At 44.4% G+C, this 21,218-nt stretch overlaps 2 protein-coding genes across 3 annotated transcripts in view; one reads left to right on the forward strand and one right to left on the reverse strand.

Annotated features, from left to right (window-relative positions):
* Positions 1-16,286, forward strand: part of LOC307240919 (uncharacterized protein) — a 30,864-nt gene extending 14,578 nt beyond the window's left edge. The window contains exon 2 of the mRNA XM_080014832.1: positions 14,409-16,286. Within this exon, the coding sequence (XP_079870958.1) occupies positions 14,479-15,900 (1,422 nt within the window). The 5' untranslated portion in view covers positions 14,409-14,478 and the 3' untranslated portion in view covers positions 15,901-16,286. The remainder of the gene's footprint in view (positions 1-14,408) is intronic.
* LOC307243636 (uncharacterized protein) overlaps positions 1-21,218 on the reverse strand; it is a 228,604-nt gene that overhangs the window by 153,286 nt on the left and 54,100 nt on the right. The window lies entirely within an intron of this gene.

The following is a 21,218-nucleotide window of genomic DNA, read 5'->3' on the forward strand; positions in this document are numbered from 1 at the left end:
CGGCACGATCACAGAGCAGAGATGGTGAAAGCTCAAGAAAGCCAACAGAAGCTGCAGACGCAGCAGAGGTTCATGAGGACCTCCAAGATCAAGACCCAGAAGAAGGGACTGACAAGGATGTGGGTGTGCATGATGATGTTGAGCACACTTTTGATGATCCCAGTGATGAATTGTCAGTCCCTGAGCAAGAAAGACACTTGCATTGGGACATTGATTTCCATGTCCCAGAAACAACAGAGTCTAACTTCAGAAAGTATGAGTCATCAAAGAGTCCAGAGGGCTGTGATTCCTCTCCAGGAAAATACACAGACCCAGTTGGACCAAGGAGTTCAAGGCCAACCCGAAAAAGGGTTAGACCAAAGCAATACGAGGACTAGGGTTGAAGGGACTTTGCGAAAGTCAGTTCAGCTGCCATGTCAGTGTACAAAAGAAAATGATGAAGAAGGGGAATTCTATGTCCAGTGGGAAGATGACCATGGTAAGGTAATTGACATGTCGGGAACATCATCACTAGAGAATTATGTGCTGCTCAATGATCGAAGAAGGCTGAAGATTGAGTATGACTGTAGTCTTTATCTACGTAGATTCCAGATTGAAGATCAAGGAGACTACAAGTGTTCTTATTATGATCCAAAATTAGTGAATGTGAGAGAGGATGGCGTGCAAACAAGCCCAGACTATGGATATTAAATTGTGACTCTTGTGGTACTAAATGAGAGTAAAATTGTAGAACCCGCGGTTGTTAAAGAAGTAGAAAAATTGACAACTGAAGTATCAACTCAAAAAATAAAGCAGACGCCCACCTCTTTAGTTCTGAAAGTCACTAATGTTGCAGAGGTATGGAAGTTAACAACTGCTGTGCCTCAGATGATTTCTACAACTCCCGTTTCTGCGAATATTGTGATTTGAACTAAATTAGGAAATGCAGCTCACCTTCCATGTAAATGTAGTAAATGGAATACTGGTGGAAATATTTCCCCCAAATGGAAAAATGCGCGTGGTGGAGACATAGTGCTAACAGGACCTGATGTTAGCAGTGCGCCTCGCGATCAATGAAAGTATGTGTTGTTTAATGAAAGGAGATGGGTTAAAGTTCAAGATGACTGTTCGCTTGTCGTAAATAATGTCTTATGGGAAGATCCAGGAGAATATACAGTCATATATTTGTATCCAGAGTTTAAATATGTCCCAAGGCAAAATGTAGTGACTGGGTCGGTCCATCATCCGCCCACTGAGCTTGTAATAAAGGTTATAACCGCTTAATTGAAAAGGGCCATGGTTAAAACAATAAAATACAAAGATATGACAGAAAACACTGCCTGGCAACCAAACGTCCCAAATTTTACCCAAGAAATCGAAAGTGAAAGTAATCTGATCACGGATTTATATTGACAGTTATATTGACAATTTACTAAGAGTTAGATGGCATAAGACACTTTTATTATTATTATTGTTATTATTATTGTTATTATTATTGTTATTATTATTATTATTATTATTATTATTATTAGTAGTAGTAGTAGTAGTAGTAGTAGTAGTAGTAGTAGTAGTATTAGTAGTTTTTTAATTAAATATATGACAATCCGAAAACATCAGCCATCAATAAAATAAACATATTCAGCATTGCGGTTTAAATTGATGATCCAAAACTGAAAATGAAAATAATATTTACTAATTTGTACCGAACGATGTTAAAAAAGGTTTGTGTGTGGTACGTCTATGGAAATTGAATACGTTGTATTACTTTTCATATTGAACGTGTACACACAAACTCCACAGGAATTCTAATTTCTGTGCGTTGTACAAGGCACTTGAATACATTCTGCCACATGGGGGTTGGCTTTTTGTTGTTGTCCCATGAACGATAACCCGCCCTGGAAAGTCCCAGGTGTGTTGTTTGGGCGATGCCTCCTGGAACCCTGCCCGGATCATACCAAAGGGACTATTACGCTATCTGAAGCAACACTGTCAAAACACCAACACCCCCTGTCGACCTTGAGAGGCTGTCGAGGAGACATTGCCCGCCATATTGTGATGTCTACGAATCTATCTGTCATGATCTCCGCCTTCATATACCTTCCCCTCCCTCTCCTTACCTGTCTCATTAGCCCAACTGCCTGCCCCCTGCCTGTCTTCTATCCGCTCTACAAATAAAAGACATTACCAAATATTCCTGCCTGTCTTTGTGCTGCAATTGGGTCCTAACCACACCCGTTACAGTACAATCTGGCCAACAATGGACCCAGCCCACAACCCCGAGTTGCTGGCACGTCTGGGAATAGTGGAGTCACAGCTCCAACACCAGGAGGCTGTGCTAGCCTCCACCTCAGCGGATGCTCGGCTAGCAGTGGCTAGCCAGGAGCAAGGGCTCACTACGCTAGCTGCCCAGGTCCAGTGAGTCCGGCCCAGCCTGGGTACCCCCTGGAGCCCCGGGTGGGGGTTCCAGAACGCTACGCCGGAGACACAGACGGCTGTAGTCCGTTCATCACGAACTGTTCCATCCTCTTCGCTCTGCAGCCCCACACCTTCGCCTCCGAGGATGCCAGGGTGGCGTTTGCCGTAAATCACCTGACGGGCCGCGCTCAGCTGTGGGGAATGGCCGAGTGGGAACAACGCACACCAGTCTGCTCATCCTTCCACACCTTCTCTGCCGAGCTCCGCAAGGTGTTCGGGGTGACATCACGGGGTCCCGATGCTGCTTGTGGTCTCCTGGGTCTCAGTCAAGGGGCCCGCTCCGTGGTCGATTGCGCGATTGACTTCCGCACCCAGGCTCGACTGAGCAAGTGGAACCCGGCAGCCCAGATTGACTCATTCCTGATGGAATTAGCAGAGTACGTAAAGGATGAGCTAGTTTCCCACGACCTGCCCACCTCTCTTGATGGCATCGTTGAGCTTGCTTCCCGTGTCGACCGACGCATCCAGGCCCGGCAGCGAGAGAGGTGTCAGAGGCAAGAGCGCCGCCCAGCAACCCGTCTTCCAGGTTCCTCTGGGCCGCCAGCTGTTCCGGCCCGTCAACCCACGAGTGAGGCCTCTCCCATGCAGGTTGGCCGGGCCAGCCTCACCCCGGAGGAGAAGGAGAGATGCCGGGTGGGGAACCTTTGTCTTTACTGCGGTCTAGCTGGACACTACATCTCCGGGTGTCCGGTAAAAGGCCAGGTTCGCCAGTGAGGGAGGAGGTCCTGGTGAGCCACACCTCCAAACCCTCCTCCAACCTACGACCCCTGTGCCAGGCTCGACTGCTGCTGCCCCAACGCTCACATTCCCTCACCATACTTATTGACTCTGGTTCCGATGTTAACATCATCGACGATAACCTAGCACGGCAGCTGGGTGTTGGTCGAGTTCTCCTGCCTTCTCCGGTTCCTGCCACTGCCCTGAATGCCCGCCTCCTGGGGACAGTCACCCATCAGACGGTGCCCATCTGCATTCTCCTGTCCGGCAACCACCATGAGACAATACAGTTCTGCATCCTGCATTCACCTCGTCACCCTCTCCTCCTGAGGTTCCCCTGGCTCCGGTGTCACAACCCACACCTCGACTGGACCACAGGGGCTATTCTGGGATTGCTTCAGGTCTGCCTGAGGCCGGGCCGCCCTCCTCCGAGCCGCTGGCCGCAACGTCTCTGCCGCCAACCGTCGCCGTTCCCAGGCCCCGGAGTACCAGCCGGGCCAGAAGGTCTGGCTCTCCACCCAGGACCTCCCCCTGAAGGTGGAATCCATGAAGCTGGCTCCTAGGTTCATCGGCCTGATCAAGATCGAGAAGGTTGTCAACCTGGTGGCAGTGCGGCTCAAGCTCCCCAGGTCCATGCACGTCCATCCCACCTTCCATGTGTCCAAAGTCAAGCCGGTCCGGGAGAGTGCTCTGGTCCACTTGGCACCTCCCTCCAACTCCTCCGCGGTTCATTGACAGGGGTCCTGCCTTTTCTGTCTGCCATCTCCTACATTCACACCGGCGTGGGAGAGGCCTGCAGTACCTGGTGGATTGGGAGGGTTATGGACCGGAGGAGAGGTTCTGGGTCCCTGCTAGACACATTCTGGACCACACCCTCATCAGGAGGTTACATCAGCGCCATCCTGACCAGCCCGCGAGACCGGGTCAACCCTCCCGACCGCAGACCCCACCACCTCTCTTGTCTGTATCCTCCAGCGATGGTTCCGAGGCGGACGATGTTGACCCTGGGGGTTCCTCCTCCGATGAGGAGGACGTGGCCCATTTAGCGGAGGAGGAGGAGATGGACGGGGTCTCCGACGAGTACTATTGGGTCTGCAATTGGGTCCTAACCACACCCGTTACACTATCTATATAGGATGGGGGATTCATCAAAACATGTCATTGTGCTTTTTGTTCCCCATTTAAGCAACATTATCAGTCAATTGCATCATAGGACAGAGTCTTTCTCCGCACCCTTTGGGAACGTGTTTGGAAAGGCGCAATGTCGTCTGAGCAGCTGAACCGAGTGTTGTTACTGTTGTTGATGTTGGTGCCGCCGCCCACTTTACGCTGAGAGCTTCACGGTGCAGCACAAGATGGCGGACGGTGGAGTCATGCTGCGACGGCAGAAAAACGCAGCCATTGGGTGTCCAGTGATGAGTGTGTTAGGGTCCAGTCGCTATGGGTACAGCCAATACTTTCGTTCTCCTTCCCAAGATTCACATCTTCACCTCCCCTACAGTGTGTGTGTGTGTGTGTGTGTGTGTGTGTGTGTGTGTGTGTGTGTGTGTGTGTGTGTGTGTGTGTGTGTGTGTGTGTGTGCGCAGTGTTATTGAATAACTCGCTGCCACTCGATGCTGCCAAGCTGGAAAGCAGCCTGTGACTTATTGGAAATGGTCCTTGTGTTACTGTTGGCGGGTTTTGGTGCGTCCTGGCTGCCTTGTCAAAGTAATCTGAATCTCCAAAGTTTTAAACTTTCGAAAAAGACATTTTCACACTGCAGGAAGATCTTAGAGATATTGGAGGAACCATCCATTTTTTGTGTCCGCACAGGTTTATTTAAACTGAACGACAGAAGAGTGGAGTACACGTTGATTGACCCTGTGTATTGCTCCCTGTGGCAATATTTATTATTATTATTATTATTATTATTATTATTATTATTATTATTATTATTATTATTATTATTATTATTGTTGTTGTTGTTGTTGTTGTTGTTATTATGACTATTATTATGTTATAATGTAACCAAAATGCTACATACTTTAATGTTTTTTAATGTAATGTCAAGGGTATGTCAGGGTGTATATGAATACAAGTTTCTCAGAACAGAGAAATTTCTCTCAGCTGCTCTGACACAGTGTTAGTGTGAGGTCATAACTACTTTGTTGTCTACGATGTATGTGGCCTGGAGTTGTCTTGGCGTCACCGTGTCTCTGTTCCTTCACTTGCACAGAAGTACATTTAAAGAAAGTTTTTTATCGAAGACCATAAGCGCAAATAACGTGTCCGAAATAGTGTTTTAACCCATTCAAATTCTGTTTATTCAGAAGTCGAACTGATGAACGTCCTAGGAGGAGCTGCAAAAGAACAAAACATGAAAATGACCAAAACGTGACTAAAACTACACCTTAAATCCAAAATGGCCGACTTCCTGTTGGCATGATATAGTTTGTGTTTTGTTTTTTAATTCTAGTGATGTAACATGAATGTACCTAATTTCGTGGTAAAAAGTGAAGAAGTTTGATTTTTTAAAGAGGGCATGGTCGGCCATTTTGCCATGCCCACGCACGGCACCCGTATAATATGGATGGGGCGACCGGGCCTAACGTGTGCAAATGGGGTGGGTTTTGGAGTTGCTTAAGGCGTCCAAAAAGCAGACACAATTTTGCTGAAGAACAAGAAGAATGAACAGAGCAATAACAACAGGATCCTCTTCTACATTGTGTGGTTGAGGATCCTGTTCATATTCACTTTTTCCCCATTTGGGCTTTATTTGAGGTACGGACAGTATTTCATATCTTATACCCTGCCAAATAATTCACTGTTATTTGCACTTTAATAAGTTCTTCTTTCATCATTTATTGGTCATGCTCTCAATTATTGGTTCAAAATGCTAATTTGTCTGTTAAGCACTTTTAAAGATTTTGTCAATAACGGTTCATGAATTTAATAGTTTTTTTTTCTTCAGATTGCAGCATTGAGTATTGTGGCTTTGCTTAAAATATTTAGTATGCTTTGTGTATTTAAAGGAACGATAAGTAACGATTATTAAATTACTCAATGACTGACTCAGTGACTCAGTGATACCTGACAATCTGACAAGTGACAGCGAGGAGAAGAGGTGGAGTGAGAGAGGGAGGGTGGAGAAGGAAGGAGAGGGGGAGGGTGGAGAGAGGGAGGGTGGAGAGAGGAAAGAGAGAGGGAGGGTGGAGAGAGGAAGGAGAGAGGGAGGGTGGAGAGATGGAGGTCTTGCATCCTTCGTTGCAACAACATGGTCTTGCAACCTTCGTTGAGACAGACATCAGTTGGTCACCAACAAGCCAATCGACACCGGGCTCTGAAATCGAGTGGCTGGCCACAAGGGAAGACGAAACAACCGTGGTAAACGTATATAAGTCTCCACCAACAGCACTCATGATGACATTGCTTTCGCTGTTTCATGCACCAACTATCTATGCAGGTGACTTCAACTGCCAACACACAGATTGGGGTTACAACTATACCACCCAAGACGGCGAGGTGCTCGTCGACTGGGATTCCAACGCGCAGGCTACACTGCTCTGCGACCCGAAGGAACCTCCAAGCTTCCACTCAGCATGCTGGAGCTCATACACCGACCCGGACATGGCCTTCGCCGTCTGCCGTAGCTGCGACCCGATGCCAGAGAGAAGAGTCATCGACAGGGTTCCACACTCCCACCACCGACCGTTAGTCATCAAAACGCCATCGCTAGTAAAGCCGGTAGCTGGGAAGCCCGTTAAACGTTGGAACATCCGTAAAGCCAACTGGGACTCCTTCACCACCGAGACAGAGAGAGGGACTGCTCGCCTCCCGGACCCGGACTCTGATGACGTGGATGCGGCGTACGCAGCATACTGCAAGATCCTTGTCCTTGCGGCATAAAAGAACATCCCCCGTGGCTTCATCAAGACGTACATCCCGGGCTGTGACAACGGGCGCAGCCGCCAACTCCTGGACCACCAAAAGGCCACCACCCGAGAGGAGATAGATTCGTCTGCCAGAGCCCTTATCCAGAAGCTCGATGAGGTATGCATATAGAGGTGGACAGAAACAATCGAGTCAGTAGACTTCACACACTCCAGTCGCAAAGCCTGGCAAACCATGAACCAGCTGACAGGGAGGACGTTGATGCGCTCCAGGTGCACAATAACTGCAAATGCCAAAATAGCCCAGTTCCTGAGAAATGGGAAGTTCCCGAATGCAGACAGAAACTTTGCGTGCACAACACTGTGAGAAGTGTCTTCCCTCTCCAGGGCAGCCAGCGTCAAACCCAACATCTCGGGTGACTTTAAGTCACAAGAACTTGCTTGAGTGATCGACAACCTGAAGTCGGGAAAGTCACCAGGGCACGACAACATCCACCCGGAGTTCATAAAACACCAAAGCCTTCAAAGTCATCTTCCAGGTGGCTTGGCTCCTTTTTCGCCTCATGCCTCCGCAGGCGGAAGATTCCAAGGACCTGGCGTCGGGCTACCATCATTGCTCTCCCAAAACCAAGAAATCCGCTTACGACCCGAAGACATACAAACCAATATTACTTCTCTGCGTACCATTCAAGATCTGGAAAAGGCTCATCCATAGCAGGATCAACCCGGTGGAGGATCCACAGCTGCCCAAGGAGCAAGCAGGCTTCCGCCAAGGAAAATCAACAGTAGATCAGCTAGCATTTCATCCCAAGAAATCGAGGACAGCTTCCAAGCCAACGAGAAAGCTGGAGTGGTGCTCCTGGACCTAACTTCCGCCAACTACATAATGTGGCATCGTGGTCTCCACTCGAAGCTGCTGCAGATGATCCCTGACAAACACATGGTGTGCTTCATCAAGGAGCTTCTGGTGAACCGCAGCTTCATCCTCAAGACCAGCGATGGCCAGCAGAGCAGGTTGCGAAGACAAAAGAATGTTGTGCCGCAGGGGTCAGTGCTTGCACCGATGCTTTTTACATCTACATCAACGACCTTCCAGTGACTGAGTCAAGGAAGTACGGCTATGCGGACGACATGGCTATCTTGCTCCAAACACCGTCATGGACTATGACTGAGGACGGGCTCAACCGAGACACGGGCACCCTGGCCACATACCTGAGAAAGTGGCGACACACCTCAGTATAGGCAAGACGGTATCCGCAGCCTTCCACCTCAACAACAAGGAGTCAAAACGAGGACTGGATGTGTTTGTCGACAACAAGCAACTAACATTCCAGCAAGCTCCAAAGTACCTAGGTGTGAAGTTAGAAGAAGTCAAGGCCAAGGTTACATCACGGGCAATAAACAACAAGCTCTGAACTGTGACAGGCTGCCTTAAGTCCACGCGGGTCAGCCAGCTCCCTGTCCTCGCAGGGATCGCCCCTGCCACCATCAGAAGGGAAGCCGCCACCTACGCTTTGGCAAGAAAGGCCAAGACGCATAAATAGCACCTACTCCAACAGACAACAAATACGGTAGCACCCCCTAGAGTGGTCTGACGTCAACCCTACAACCCGGCGGCACAGAGGTTACTGCAAGCGGCTCCAGAGGGACAGTCAAGAAGGGCATGGCTCGCCTCGTCCTGGATGGTAGAGTGGGAGACTGCTGAGCCCACGCTACTCCACCGCCACATCTAGGACCCAGGTGGAGGAGTCAAGGGTGAAGAACTGCCACGCAGACAATGGACAACACTGATAGTGCTGCCTGCCAATGTGGGGAACCTGAGAAAACAGCGGACCACATCATCAATGGATGCGACGACGACAGCCTACCGTCTGAAGCTGGCCAGAAGTTTAAATTGATTTCATTTAGTTTTACTTTATTTTGTTTTATCTTATTTTATTTTATTTTGTTTAATTTCATTTTGTTTTATTTAATTGCCTTTATTTTGTTTTACTTCCCTTCGCTGTATTTTATTTTATTTTATTTAATTTTCTGCATAATCTCCTGTTCACTCCAGTTCTCACATGGGGTTTCCTCCACCTCACGTCAGTAAGGACCCCCACCAAAAACATGCACCCATCATGGTGTGACCAGCGATGGACACTTATCATCAGGTCCCCGGGTGCGTCCACGTACGCTGCCCACTGCTCCTGGCTGTGGCCCCGGAGGAAGGACAAGCCAGGATGAGTCAAAAGCAGAGAATCCATTTCACCAGCCACCATCAAAGCATGTGCATGTGTGTGTGTGTGTGTGTGTGTGTGTGTGCAAGCATGTGTTGTTGTGTGTGTGTTGCGTGACTAATAAAGACTGTTTCTTCTTCTTTCTTCTTTTCTTCATCATCATCATCATCTTCATCATCAGCTGTAGAATCCTGAGTTTTCTACTGTTTGAACAACTGCTGCTGAATGAATTATTACATCTTTAATCTACTGACTTCACAGTGAAGTTCACTCTTAACAAGAGACGTTGTGCTTGAAATATGAACAAAGACGTCAGAGGTAGATGACGTAACTTCTGCCGCTAGGGGTCTATCAATCAAAACAATAACAGACAAGATGGCGTCTGATGACGTCAGGAGTAGCGTGGCCTCATGGGAGTTGTAGTCTTACTTTGTTGCGTGTGTGCTTTCCACGACACAACGCGCAGTAAACGGTAATAATTATAATAATAAATATTAGAGCAAAACAAACCGTAATGGAGTTGAAACAAAGTTTTGAAACAAGTGTAACGTTGAGATTTCTGGCGTCACATCCGGTGATTCCCTCGTTGCCCCGGAAGTCGTAGCAGTAGAGGCGGTAAAGGTCATAGATGCCACTTTTCATTGTCAGGTCTCGAGGAGAAAACAGCAGAAAGTAAATACTGTGAAATGAAAATGTTTTTAAAATAAACTCAGTTAAATTAAATGTTTTCAGAGGTTTTAATTTATTTCATTTAGTTTGACTTTATTTTGTTTAATTTAATTTTATAATATTTTATCTAATTTCGTTTAATTTTATTTTATAATATTTTATAATATTTTAAGTTATTTCGTTTAATTTCATTTCATTTTATTTCATATTATTTTATTTTATTTTAAATTATTTTATCTTATTTTATTTTATTTTATTTTATATTATTTTATTTTATTTTACTCTATTTTATATTATTTCATTTCATTTCATTGTATTTGATTGTATTTGATGGTATTTCCTGCATCATCTCCTGTTCACTCCAGTTCAGTTGGTGGTGGTAATGCTCCTCTAAGCTGCTTTGACAACCAACAATAAACACTAAAGAAGAAGAAGAAGAAGCAGCATCAGCTCCTCCAACGCTGCTCAGAGTAAATCAAGCTTCTCAAGCCTCCTCATGTCATTTATATTTGATATATATATATTTTAATTGTTTCCAACGTTCAGACGCTTACACACGTTTACAAAAGCTTCATTCACTTGTTGATCGTTTGGCTTTTTCATTTCATTTCCACTCAACAAGCAGCGCTATATTGCTTCCGTTAGCATTAGCTGCATGCTAGCAGGCCGCCCCGGAGCCCCGACCTGTCCTGCAGAGGGAGACCGAGCAGGGCCACCGGAGAGCGGGGAGTCCCGCAGCCAGACAGCGGTGCTTTGAGCTCAGCTCAGCTCAGGTCAGTCTTGATCACTGATTTTATTTCATTTTTATTGCTCTAACACGGATTTTACGGCTCTTCTTGCAGTGGAGTGCGCTTTACTCCTTTACGTCTTTACGTTACATTCTCACCTTCGATCAACACTTTTTTATAAAGTCTCAGTTTGATCAGACACACACACACACACACACACACACACACACACACACACACACAGATATGAGAAGGGACAGTCACTCATGGAATGATCCTATAATAGTTTTACACATTGTCCATATTATTATTGAAGCACATAGTATGTAGTGTTTTGGACTTGGACTAGTTTATTACATGATGTCATTATATTTACAGTAAGGCGGTGGCAGTTTACAAACTATTCTGTCATTTATCTCAATTCTATTTCCTTTTAGTTCATCTCAGTCTCACACGGTTTGGTCATTGTTGCCAAAAGCCAGAACTGAACGTTCCTTGTTTTGTCAAATAATAATAATCTCAAGTGCATTGTGTCCAGTTCATCATCTGATTTTTGCTCCTCATCTGTTATTTCCTATTATTCAGAGCCTTATTCATCGATAATCAAATGTACGACATATTAGGACCAAATAATGATCAGCTTCAGAAAATTGTGTTTGTGTGTTCAGAGACAAGACAAAAGACAAAAGACACATTAAAATATTAAATTAAAAAAAATATATATATATATATATATATTTTTTTTTTTTTCATCTTCAGTTTGAAGTAAAGATGGGGAAAAAAAACAAGACAAAGGGGTCAGATTAAAGAAATAAATGTTCACTTCAACGTCATTAAATTTGCACAATGTATGATTAACATCAGTTAGGGTTGCCGTGGTTATCGGTGTTACACAGTGTTCAGGCGTACACCGATTACATTACTTGCCCATCGCCCCCACAGCTGCCCCCCCCCCATAGAAATAAAACCTTAATAAAAACATTTAATTTTCACAAATAAGAGCTGAAAAATTCTAATTTCTAAAATTCAAGGCGTGTTTCAATACTTAGTCTAACGCTACAAAGTGAAAGTGTGCTTGTGCGCGCACAGCAGAGTCAGCACAGTCTGCAGAGTCTGCTTATCACGGGAGGAGAGAAGGCTGCACAGGTTCTCCTCACTTAACAACCTTCCTGTTTAACGAGCGTTCTGACTTACGAGCAGCTCTCCCACCAGTGCACATCTCATCTCATCACCGTTCTCAGTCTCAGTCTAGTTCCTGCAGTCTGTCACTATTCACTACACTAGCGTTCACAATCACCACGCCTCCTTACCGTGAAACAAGATGGGTCCTCGCTTATTATCCAACTGGCTTCACGACCTGATTGTAGCAACAGAACTCAGTCGTTAAGTGAGGAGTAACTGTAATTATAATAAACATTCTGAATATTAAATAAGCATTTACATTTCTCATTCTAGAGCAAGGAGAAGCTCCCAGCAACGCTCTTTGACCCAGAAGTAGATCACACCGCTCACTTTGCCACCGCCTCCAACACAGACACGTGACCAGAAGCTCCACAACGACAACAATGGCGGAGCGGCTTCAGCTCTTCACCTTTTCTGTACGAGAGCGAATATCTGCGGCGGTGGGAGAGCTTCTGTTCCTGTGCGACAAGGTGAAGGTGGGAGAAGAAGTGAGAGACGCGCTGAGCGACAAGGTGATAGCGGCAGGAGGAGACGTTTACAGAGAGTTTGAACGCTCTGTGGTGAACTGGGAGAGCAGACGGAGGCGCTCGGAGCAGGAGATCCGGAGGCTGTACAGAGTGCTGGCTTCCATCCTGAGACCTGGAGTCCAGCTGAGCAGAGCAGGTCTGGACCCTTCTAATATATCTTAAAAGGCTTATAACATATCTATCACATGGCAATAAAAAATAAATATGGAGCCATATAAACATCTTTCCTCAGTGGCCGCCATCTTAGTGCTATGTACACTCTGCACTCTGAAAGCATCGGGGAAATTGGGGATTCATGAATTAAATGTTATATATGTACATTGATGTTATAATCGCTGTATGTTATCTGGTATGAAACAGCGCATGTTGCAGACTTTTCCTAAAGCAGTGGGACACTGCAACAAGATGCCAGCGCTATTGACGTGTCGTGGCTAGGCCAGGACCCCGCCCAAATATCACGATAGACGATTTTGTCGTCGTTCCTCATTGTGTCGTTGACCTCGGGGGTCAGTGATGGAGAAAGTGTCTGCATTACTCAGTTTCGTTCCATACTGTTTCGCTTGTTTTGTTTACATAAGTAGACGTACAATAAAATAACCACATCTAAAATAAAAACACTGTTTTGGTGCACCGATTGTGCGCGGAGACCACGGAGACTCCCTGTTACACTATTGTAATACTCAAAAATATTTTCCCAATGATGACAGGTCTCTTTCACGCATTTTTCTGTGTCTGTTTGTCAGTGTTGTCTCCAGAGCTCCAGCAGCTCTCTGTCTATAAAGAGGAGCTTCTCCCTGAGCAGCAGGAGTGGAGCCCCAGTCTGGGCCAGGAGGAGCCAGGGCCCCCACACATTAAAGAGGAAGAGGAGGAGTTCCCTGTGAAGACTGAACATGATGTAGAGTGTGCTCAGTGGTCCCAGCTTCATCAAAACCAAACTGAGGTGAAGAGAGAGGCAGAACCTGTTGCCTGCACCTCAACTGAACAGATGGAAACAGAAGCTGATGGAGAGGACTGTGGAGTGTCAGAAGCAGCCAGTAGCTCAGATCCAGCTGCTGCTTTAGACCCAGCTGGTGCTGAGCAGCTCTTCTCTTCACACTCTTCTGAAACTGACACTGACGACAGTGATGAAGATTGGAAGAAGACCAGACAACCTCAGTTAGGCAAGTTTTTTTTTTTTGTTTTGTTTTTTTTAATTGATTCAATTTTTCCTACCAAGCTGTTAACCGTATGAATGTCAACAGGTAAAAGCTTCATCAATTGTTTATTCACCATTTAATAAAAATGAGCAAAATAGTATGAACACTACTGCTATTCATACGAATTAAACATTATTGACACTCATAGTTTGTTCAAATCATTGAGTGTTTATTAAAGCCTTGTAGTGGTTCAATCGCTGCCTCCTTGAGCAAGACACTTAACCCCGAAGTGTCTGTCCAGCTACAAGCCCAGGTTAGTCTCCTCACGCAGAGAAACATGAAGATATGGAAGTTGAGCAACAACCCACTGTCAGGCATTTTTTTATCAGACAAGCACAGAAAATAATTTTAGACCCTACACATGTCCTCCACTCTGAGTAGCAGCTCCTCCCTTCAGGCCGTACTTTTGCACGGCTCAGTTGGCAAGACAAAGCGGGTTCACAGGTCCCAGCACAGCACGGTGGTACAGCACGACAAGAACAGTCGTCCATCTTTCTGCCATGACCTACATTCTTTGTAATCTGCTCTTTCTTTCTCTCTCTGTTCTTCCAGCAGTAAAGCCTCGTGGGTTTTCCTGTCCTAAGCACATCAAGAGGAGTCACAGTGAGCTTGAAGTGAGACAGCTGAGAAGTGGAGAGATCAGAGCAGAGAGTCTCCTCCCCTCTGCAGCCTCTCAGCCAATTGGAACCTCTGGAACCACCAGGAAACCAAAGGACACACCAAGGCATTGTTGTAACCAGTGTGACAAAAGTTTCCTTAACTCGGGTAATCTCAAAAGACATCAGTTAATTCACACAGGGGATAAACCGTACGGCTGTGAACTGTGTGGGAAGAAATGTCGTTCAAGAGGGGAACTCAGAGTACATCAACGTATTCACACAGGTGATAAACCGTACCACTGTGACCAGTGTGGGAAGATGTTTTACACAAGTGATCATCTCAAAGTACATCAACGTATTCACACAGGTGATAAACCGTACCACTGTGACCAGTGTGGGAAGATGTTTACTACAAGTAGTAATTTCAAAGTACATCAACGTATTCACACAGGTGATAAACCGTACCACTGTGACCAGTGTGGGAAGATGTTTAATACAAGTCATCATCTCAAAGTACATCAACGTATTCACACAGGTGATAAACCGTACCACTGTGACCAGTGTGGGAAGATGTTTAATACAAGAGGTGATCTCAAAATACATCAACGTATTCACACAGGTGATAAACCGTACGGCTGTGACCAGTGTGGGAAGATGTTTCGTTCAAGTCGTTATCTCAAAATACATAAACGTATTCACACAGGTGATAAACCGTACCACTGTGACCAGTGTGGGAAGATGTTTAATACAAGTGGTTATCTCAAAATACATCAACGTATTCACACAGGAGAGAAACCGTACGGCTGTGAACTGTGTGGGAAGATGTTTAATACAAGTCATCATCTCAAAGTACATCAACGTATTCACACAGGTGATAAACCGTACCACTGTGACCAGTGTGGGAAGATGTTTAATACAAGAGGTGATCTCAAAATACATCAACGTATTCACACAGGTGATAAACCGTACGGCTGTGACCAGTGTGGGAAGATGTTTCGTTCAAGTCGTTTTCTCAAAGTACATCAACGTATTCACACAGGTGATAAACCGTACCACTGTGACCAGTGTGGGAAGATGTTTCATTCAAGAGGTGATCTCAAAGTACATCAACGTATTCACACAGGTGATAAACCGTACCACTGTGACCAGTGTGGGAAGATGTTTAACACAAGTCATCTTCTCAAAATTCATCAACGTATTCACACAGGTGATAAACCGTACCACTGTGACCAGTGTGGGAAGATGTTTAATACAAGTGATTATCTCAAAATTCATCAACGTATTCACACAGGTGTTAAACCGTACCACTGTGACCAGTGTGGGAAGATGTTTAATACAAGTCATCATCTCAAAGTACATCAACGTATTCACACAGGTGATAAACCGTACCACTGTGACCAGTGTGGGAAGAAGTTTAATTCAAGCAGTAATCTCAAAATTCATCAACGTATTCACACAGGTGATAAACCGTACCACTGTGACCAGTGTGGGAAGATGTTTAATAGAAGTGATTATCTCAAAATACATCAACGTATTCACACAGGTGATAAACCATACCACTGTGACCAGTGTGGGAAGAAGTTTAATACAAGCAGTAATCTCAAAATTCATCAACGTATTCACACAGGTGTTAAACCGTACCACTGTGACCAGTGTGGAAAGATGTTAACTACAAGTGGTCATCTCAAATTACATCAACGTATTCACACAGGTGATAAATCGCTTCCTCATCTTACATGAAGGGACATTTGTCTCCAAACTGTTAACGCTCAAGTGCTTGGGTCTCCACAGTAGATCAGGGCCTGTACTCAAACATCAAAGAGCCTCTTCTAGGTATCGCATTGAAAGATCAACTAGGAGTAACAATACTACTTCAGTGTAGGGCCCAAGTTAGTTGAGAAGCTTCCTACTTTCATGTTCACAGGTGTAGGACTTGCAGTTGCACTTTTACAAGTCTGAGATGCAAAATGGAAACACTGTAGTCCATTTTAAAGGCTTTTTGTAATCTTTTTTGTATGTATTCTGATGTAATGCATTGTGTATGTATGTATGGATTTATGTAACCTAATATGCTGCCAACTATGACATCTACAACTCCAGGGAAAATGAATTGCATCCAGCGAATTTCCTTCATGTCTTTTATTTTTTGTATGTTTGCTTTACATCATGTGTTAAAATACCTGGTAAGTGAAAATAAATTTTGTTCTGAGTTTCTCACACCACCTAAAATGTGTTAATAACCACTCAGCCTGATGTGACAGATTTTTACCAATTATATAAAATTCTGCTCATCCATCCATCCATTTTCCTCCGCTTATCTGGGGCTGGGTCGCAGTGGCAGCAGGCTGTGCAAGGAGCTCCAGGCCCCCTTCTCCCCGGCAACGTTTTCCAGTTCCTCCTGGAGATCCAGAGGCATTTCCAGGCGAGCTGGGATATGTAATCCCTCCAGCGTGTTCTGGGCCTACTCCATGGTCTCCTACCAGTTGGACGTGCCCAGAAAACCTCCAAAGGAAGGCGCCCAGGAGGCATCCTGATGAGATGCCTGAATCACCTCAACTCAATGTGAAGGAGCAGCGGGTCTACTCCTAGCTCCTCGCCCTATCCACGCAGTGTTTCCGTGCAGGTGCTGTCACCCATTGACGCGTTTCCCCCTTCAGCAACAGTGGAATCACAAACGTTTCAATATCAAAAAGGCTTCGCGTGCCAACACGACGGTTTCGCAGCCCCCACCGCGCCGTGTCACGCAAAGCCAACACAGAGGAAAAAGCACCGCACTGCACCGTGGATGAAGCAGGACATACAAAAAGATGCTTGACCCCGGTGACCTCAGTGGGAGATACAGCCTGAGAGTGGGGAGACTGCACATTATTTACAATGTGTGCAGGGATCATGTGTTTTTAATGTGACACAATAACAATTTAGGATCGTTCAGTTCCTTTTCTTTGGCGTCAGAGCTCGTAGCCCTGACGCAGCACTCTGATGACGTAGCTGTGTGGATGTAATACCTTGTGTTGTTCTGAGACTCTGTGTCATCAGGGATTTGTCAAAGATTCTAAACATTTATTTCTCACATACATACATAGAAGCAGGCTGTGTGAATGGTAGTTTAGAACACAGTAAGGCTGCTAGAGAGGTGGACCCAGCGGACGTCCCCTCCAGCATTATCCAGTCGGGGACGGTGACATCATCTCTCAATGAAAACAAACTTTGTAATGAAAACACTTATTACAAACACGTCCTACTGCATCACCAGCTCAGCAGCTCTGTGTCAATCATTACATTTGATACTTAAGTACATTTAATACCATATAATTACTTTTGATACTTAAGTACATATAATAGCATATAATTACTTTTGATACTTAAATACATTTAATACCATATAATTACTTTTGATAATTAAGTACATTTTATTCCATAAAATTACTTTTGATACTTAAATACATTTAATAGCATATAAATACTTTTTACACTTAGGTACAACAGCTACTTGAAGACTTGAAGTGGTATTGTAATGAGTGTGTTTGACTTTAAACACAATCGTTTCTTCGTGACATATCCCAGGAAGTCCCCACGCAGCACATCCATGGCAAGTCTGATTTGATGCTGTTCTTCCTTATAATAAACATAATATTATAATCAAGTCAGCGTCAGCGGAGAGCCTTCTTCATCAACACATCATCGACAATAAGGAAACTGCATATTGGCGTCACGACCAGGATCTGTTGGGCCTCACCTGCCACTGCCGTCAGCGAAGTTACCACTTTAAACACCTCAGGGTGAGTGTTCTCTCACAACTACGAGCTGCTGTGTGGTTTGTGAAGCGGTAATGTTTTGTGCAGGTAGGCTGCACTGACAAGAGCAGATTGTGCGGAGATGAGAGATGATGTGTTGATGTGGGAAGTGAGTTTCCGTCCAAATTGGGGTTGTAAAAGATGTAAATAAGGGCTATAAGAGAAGAATAAATAAATAAAAAGAGGAATAGAGACAAGAGAAAAAAGGAATAAGTTAAAAAAGAATTAAGTTGAAGTAAAAAGTAATAGTAGAATGGCAGAACTAATAACACAAAGGTAGCTAAATAACCATGCAAGATTGATGAAGACAGGGCCTGTATCTTCTTAACGGTAAGACGTGTACATTAGCTGCTGTGTGAAAGTTGGCCGTAAGAAAATATAGTATAGTCAAATCTGTGTAAGAAAAACAAAGAGGAAATAACCCCGGCCAGGGGAATTGGCTAAATATGAAATCATATGAAATAAGATGAAAAGGATGAAAGTGAAATAAGAGTTAAATGTTAAAGGCTTAAAAGAGGAAATAAGATGAAAAATAAAGTTTGAGAAAAGTGGAAAAACAGAGCTGAACCAGCCTAGGAGAACATACATTAAACATACACATACATTGAACATGTATGATGAAAGAATCTGAATAAAAAGATAATTTCTTAAAAGCTTGGCCAAAGTGAAAATTTCGATGAAATTAGAGAATTATAAATGAGTCGACGTTAAGATATGAAGTTAAGTGCTGTTGAAGTCTTTGGAGGATCAGACTACTGCTGGACAGACAGTCTGTGTGTGTGTCTGTGTGTGTGTCTCTGTGCTTGCTGCGGCTAAAGATGTGTGAAGAGATTTGTGTATTGTTTGTGTATATGTATAAATGATACATAGAATATATGTGTTATTAAAAAGGTATACATAGGGGGTGAGTGCTTTGAGTAAAACATAAAGGAAGACATTTTTGCCTCTTTAGTGAAAAAACCTATATGAGCCTTTTTTAAGAACGTTTATACATTTGATAAAACATATATGAGCCTTTTTTAAGGACGTTTGTACATTTGATAAAACATATATGAGCCTTTTTTAAGGACCTTTTTACATTTGATTAAAAAATATGAGCCTTTTTACAGGACGTTTGTATATTTGATAAAAATGTGAGCCTTCTGAGAGAAGGAGTGGAGCAACCAGCAACAGTTTGCTTACACATGCATGTACACATTTAGAAAAATAAATAAAAATCTCCTGTTCTGATTTTGTATGTAGGTGTAGTTTCTTGATGAATGTGATGTGTTGATGAATAAAGGAGTGACCGCTGACGCTGACTTGATTAAAATAATAGTTTTATTACACAAATCAGCATCAAACCAGACTTGCCTAGGACGTCCAGGAGACCTGAGCCGGATGGAATCTCTGCCAAGCGACGCTCTGCACTCGCTTTTAAAGCTGTACAGAGATAGCATACCATATCTGGTCCCAACCCATTGGTGCCCGCTCAGCCTCTGTCTTGTCATAAATCTAAACATTTCCTCCTCTGGTCAAGCTGGAGGAATCAACAAAATTCCTCTCCCATAGGGCCTCTGAATAGACCCTTGTTGTTTTCATTGTCCGTATGACACGGAAGCAATAAATCTATTAGTAACATAGTTAATATAATTACCGCACTATATCTCAGCTTTGGGAGCTCAGTGACCTATTCACCTCAAACCTTCCAGACACCTCATATTGCCCCCTTCAAGACTACAAAGTCTCGACAGAGAGAAGAGTAATTGAACATATGATGTTATTTGGCTTATTCAGATCTGGATCATTTCCTGTGACATTTCTCCACACTTGATGAGTTCTTGACACATAAGCTCTTGGATTTTCCTGTGGGCCCAATCCCTCGATAAAGATGTTGTCAGGGTGAACATTTGTTGGAAATGCATCTTTCAATGCTCTCCACATCCGACCTCTGCTTGCAGCAAACAATTCTGGGTCATATACTGCAGTTGCCACGTATCTGTTAAGGCCTGCCGCCTGCAGGATCTCCTCCATCGCTGGGACTCCAATGAGGCTAGCCATAAGTCTCTTAATATCTCCCATGGCAGGCTGTGTTCCCACCAAAACCTCATCCAGTTTTGAGATCCACGGATGTGCTCCATCTTGAAGAGTGGGTATCTTTTCAAGTATGTTAGACATGTCTGTGTTCTGCCACGGCTTGTATTTTAAATTTTGTCCTTGAATTATCACTGGACACATTTTGTCGGGTCTCGTTCCTTTTCTTGGATGTAGTCCATACCTCAACGTGTCTGGCTTTTGATGCTTTTTCTTCCGGAGTTTCTTCTCTGTTATTTGCAATTTGTGTGATTGTTTTTCCAATACTTGTTAATCTTCTGGTCAGGTGGAGTCACTTATGTCCTTGAGGCATCCGTCTATACTCCTCTCAATCTCTTTTAAAACCATGCGTCTGTCATCTCCTGCCCCAGTGCTGGCTGCTAACGGTTGAAAGCAGGAAGGACCTTCTTTGTCCGACTCTTCATCGCTTTCACCCTGTTCACTCTCATCCGTGTCGTCCGTTGCTGGTGCCATTTTCCTCACTGGTCGATATCCTTTTTTCTCCGCTTTAGCCAACATCCGTCCGACTGCTGGGTCGTATCCTCCAATAGCTTCGTCAGAGTCACTCCCAATCTCTTCTCCTATTTCCAAACTTCTGACTCTTTGTCTGCTTCCCGAATTGGTCTTTCTCTTGGTATTGTTGGAGCTCGGATAGATCTTGATGGTTGTTTTAGCCTTGCCCATCTCTATTATTTGCTCTTCTTCATCTTTGAAGAGATAGTTGCCTTCCTGTGTAATCACTGGGAGCTAGGGATAAACATCAGTGAACTTCATCTCCTTCTCATAAGGCGCGGGCTTCTTTACAGATGCTGTATGTGAGAAGGGTGCGGTAATCTTCTCCATCAATTTTTCTTTATTTTCTTGTCTACTTTGTTCCCTTTTTTCCTTTGCAGCTTCGAACCATGTCTGTCCCTCCTTTGCGAACAGTTGCAGAATGCCAAGTTCTGTTTTTCTTTTCTCCGTGCGTCTCTTTCCTTTCTTGCCTTTCTTTTGATTTACTTTATATGTGGAAACAAGCACCTGCATTGTTTTAATCACATCCGGGTTAAGAGTTCCTTCAGCTGGCCATGGTTGTTCAATGTCAGGCCAACGCTTACTCCATTTTCCTGACATTTTTGCAATATCTTTAATAAGATTCAAGAGGTTTATTTGTCACATACATATACATACTATCATACATATATGCAGTGA

This window comes from Zeus faber (genome assembly GCF_960531495.2).
Source record: "Zeus faber genome assembly, chromosome: 1".
In the NCBI taxonomy this organism is placed as follows: Eukaryota; Metazoa; Chordata; class Actinopteri; order Zeiformes; family Zeidae; genus Zeus; species Zeus faber.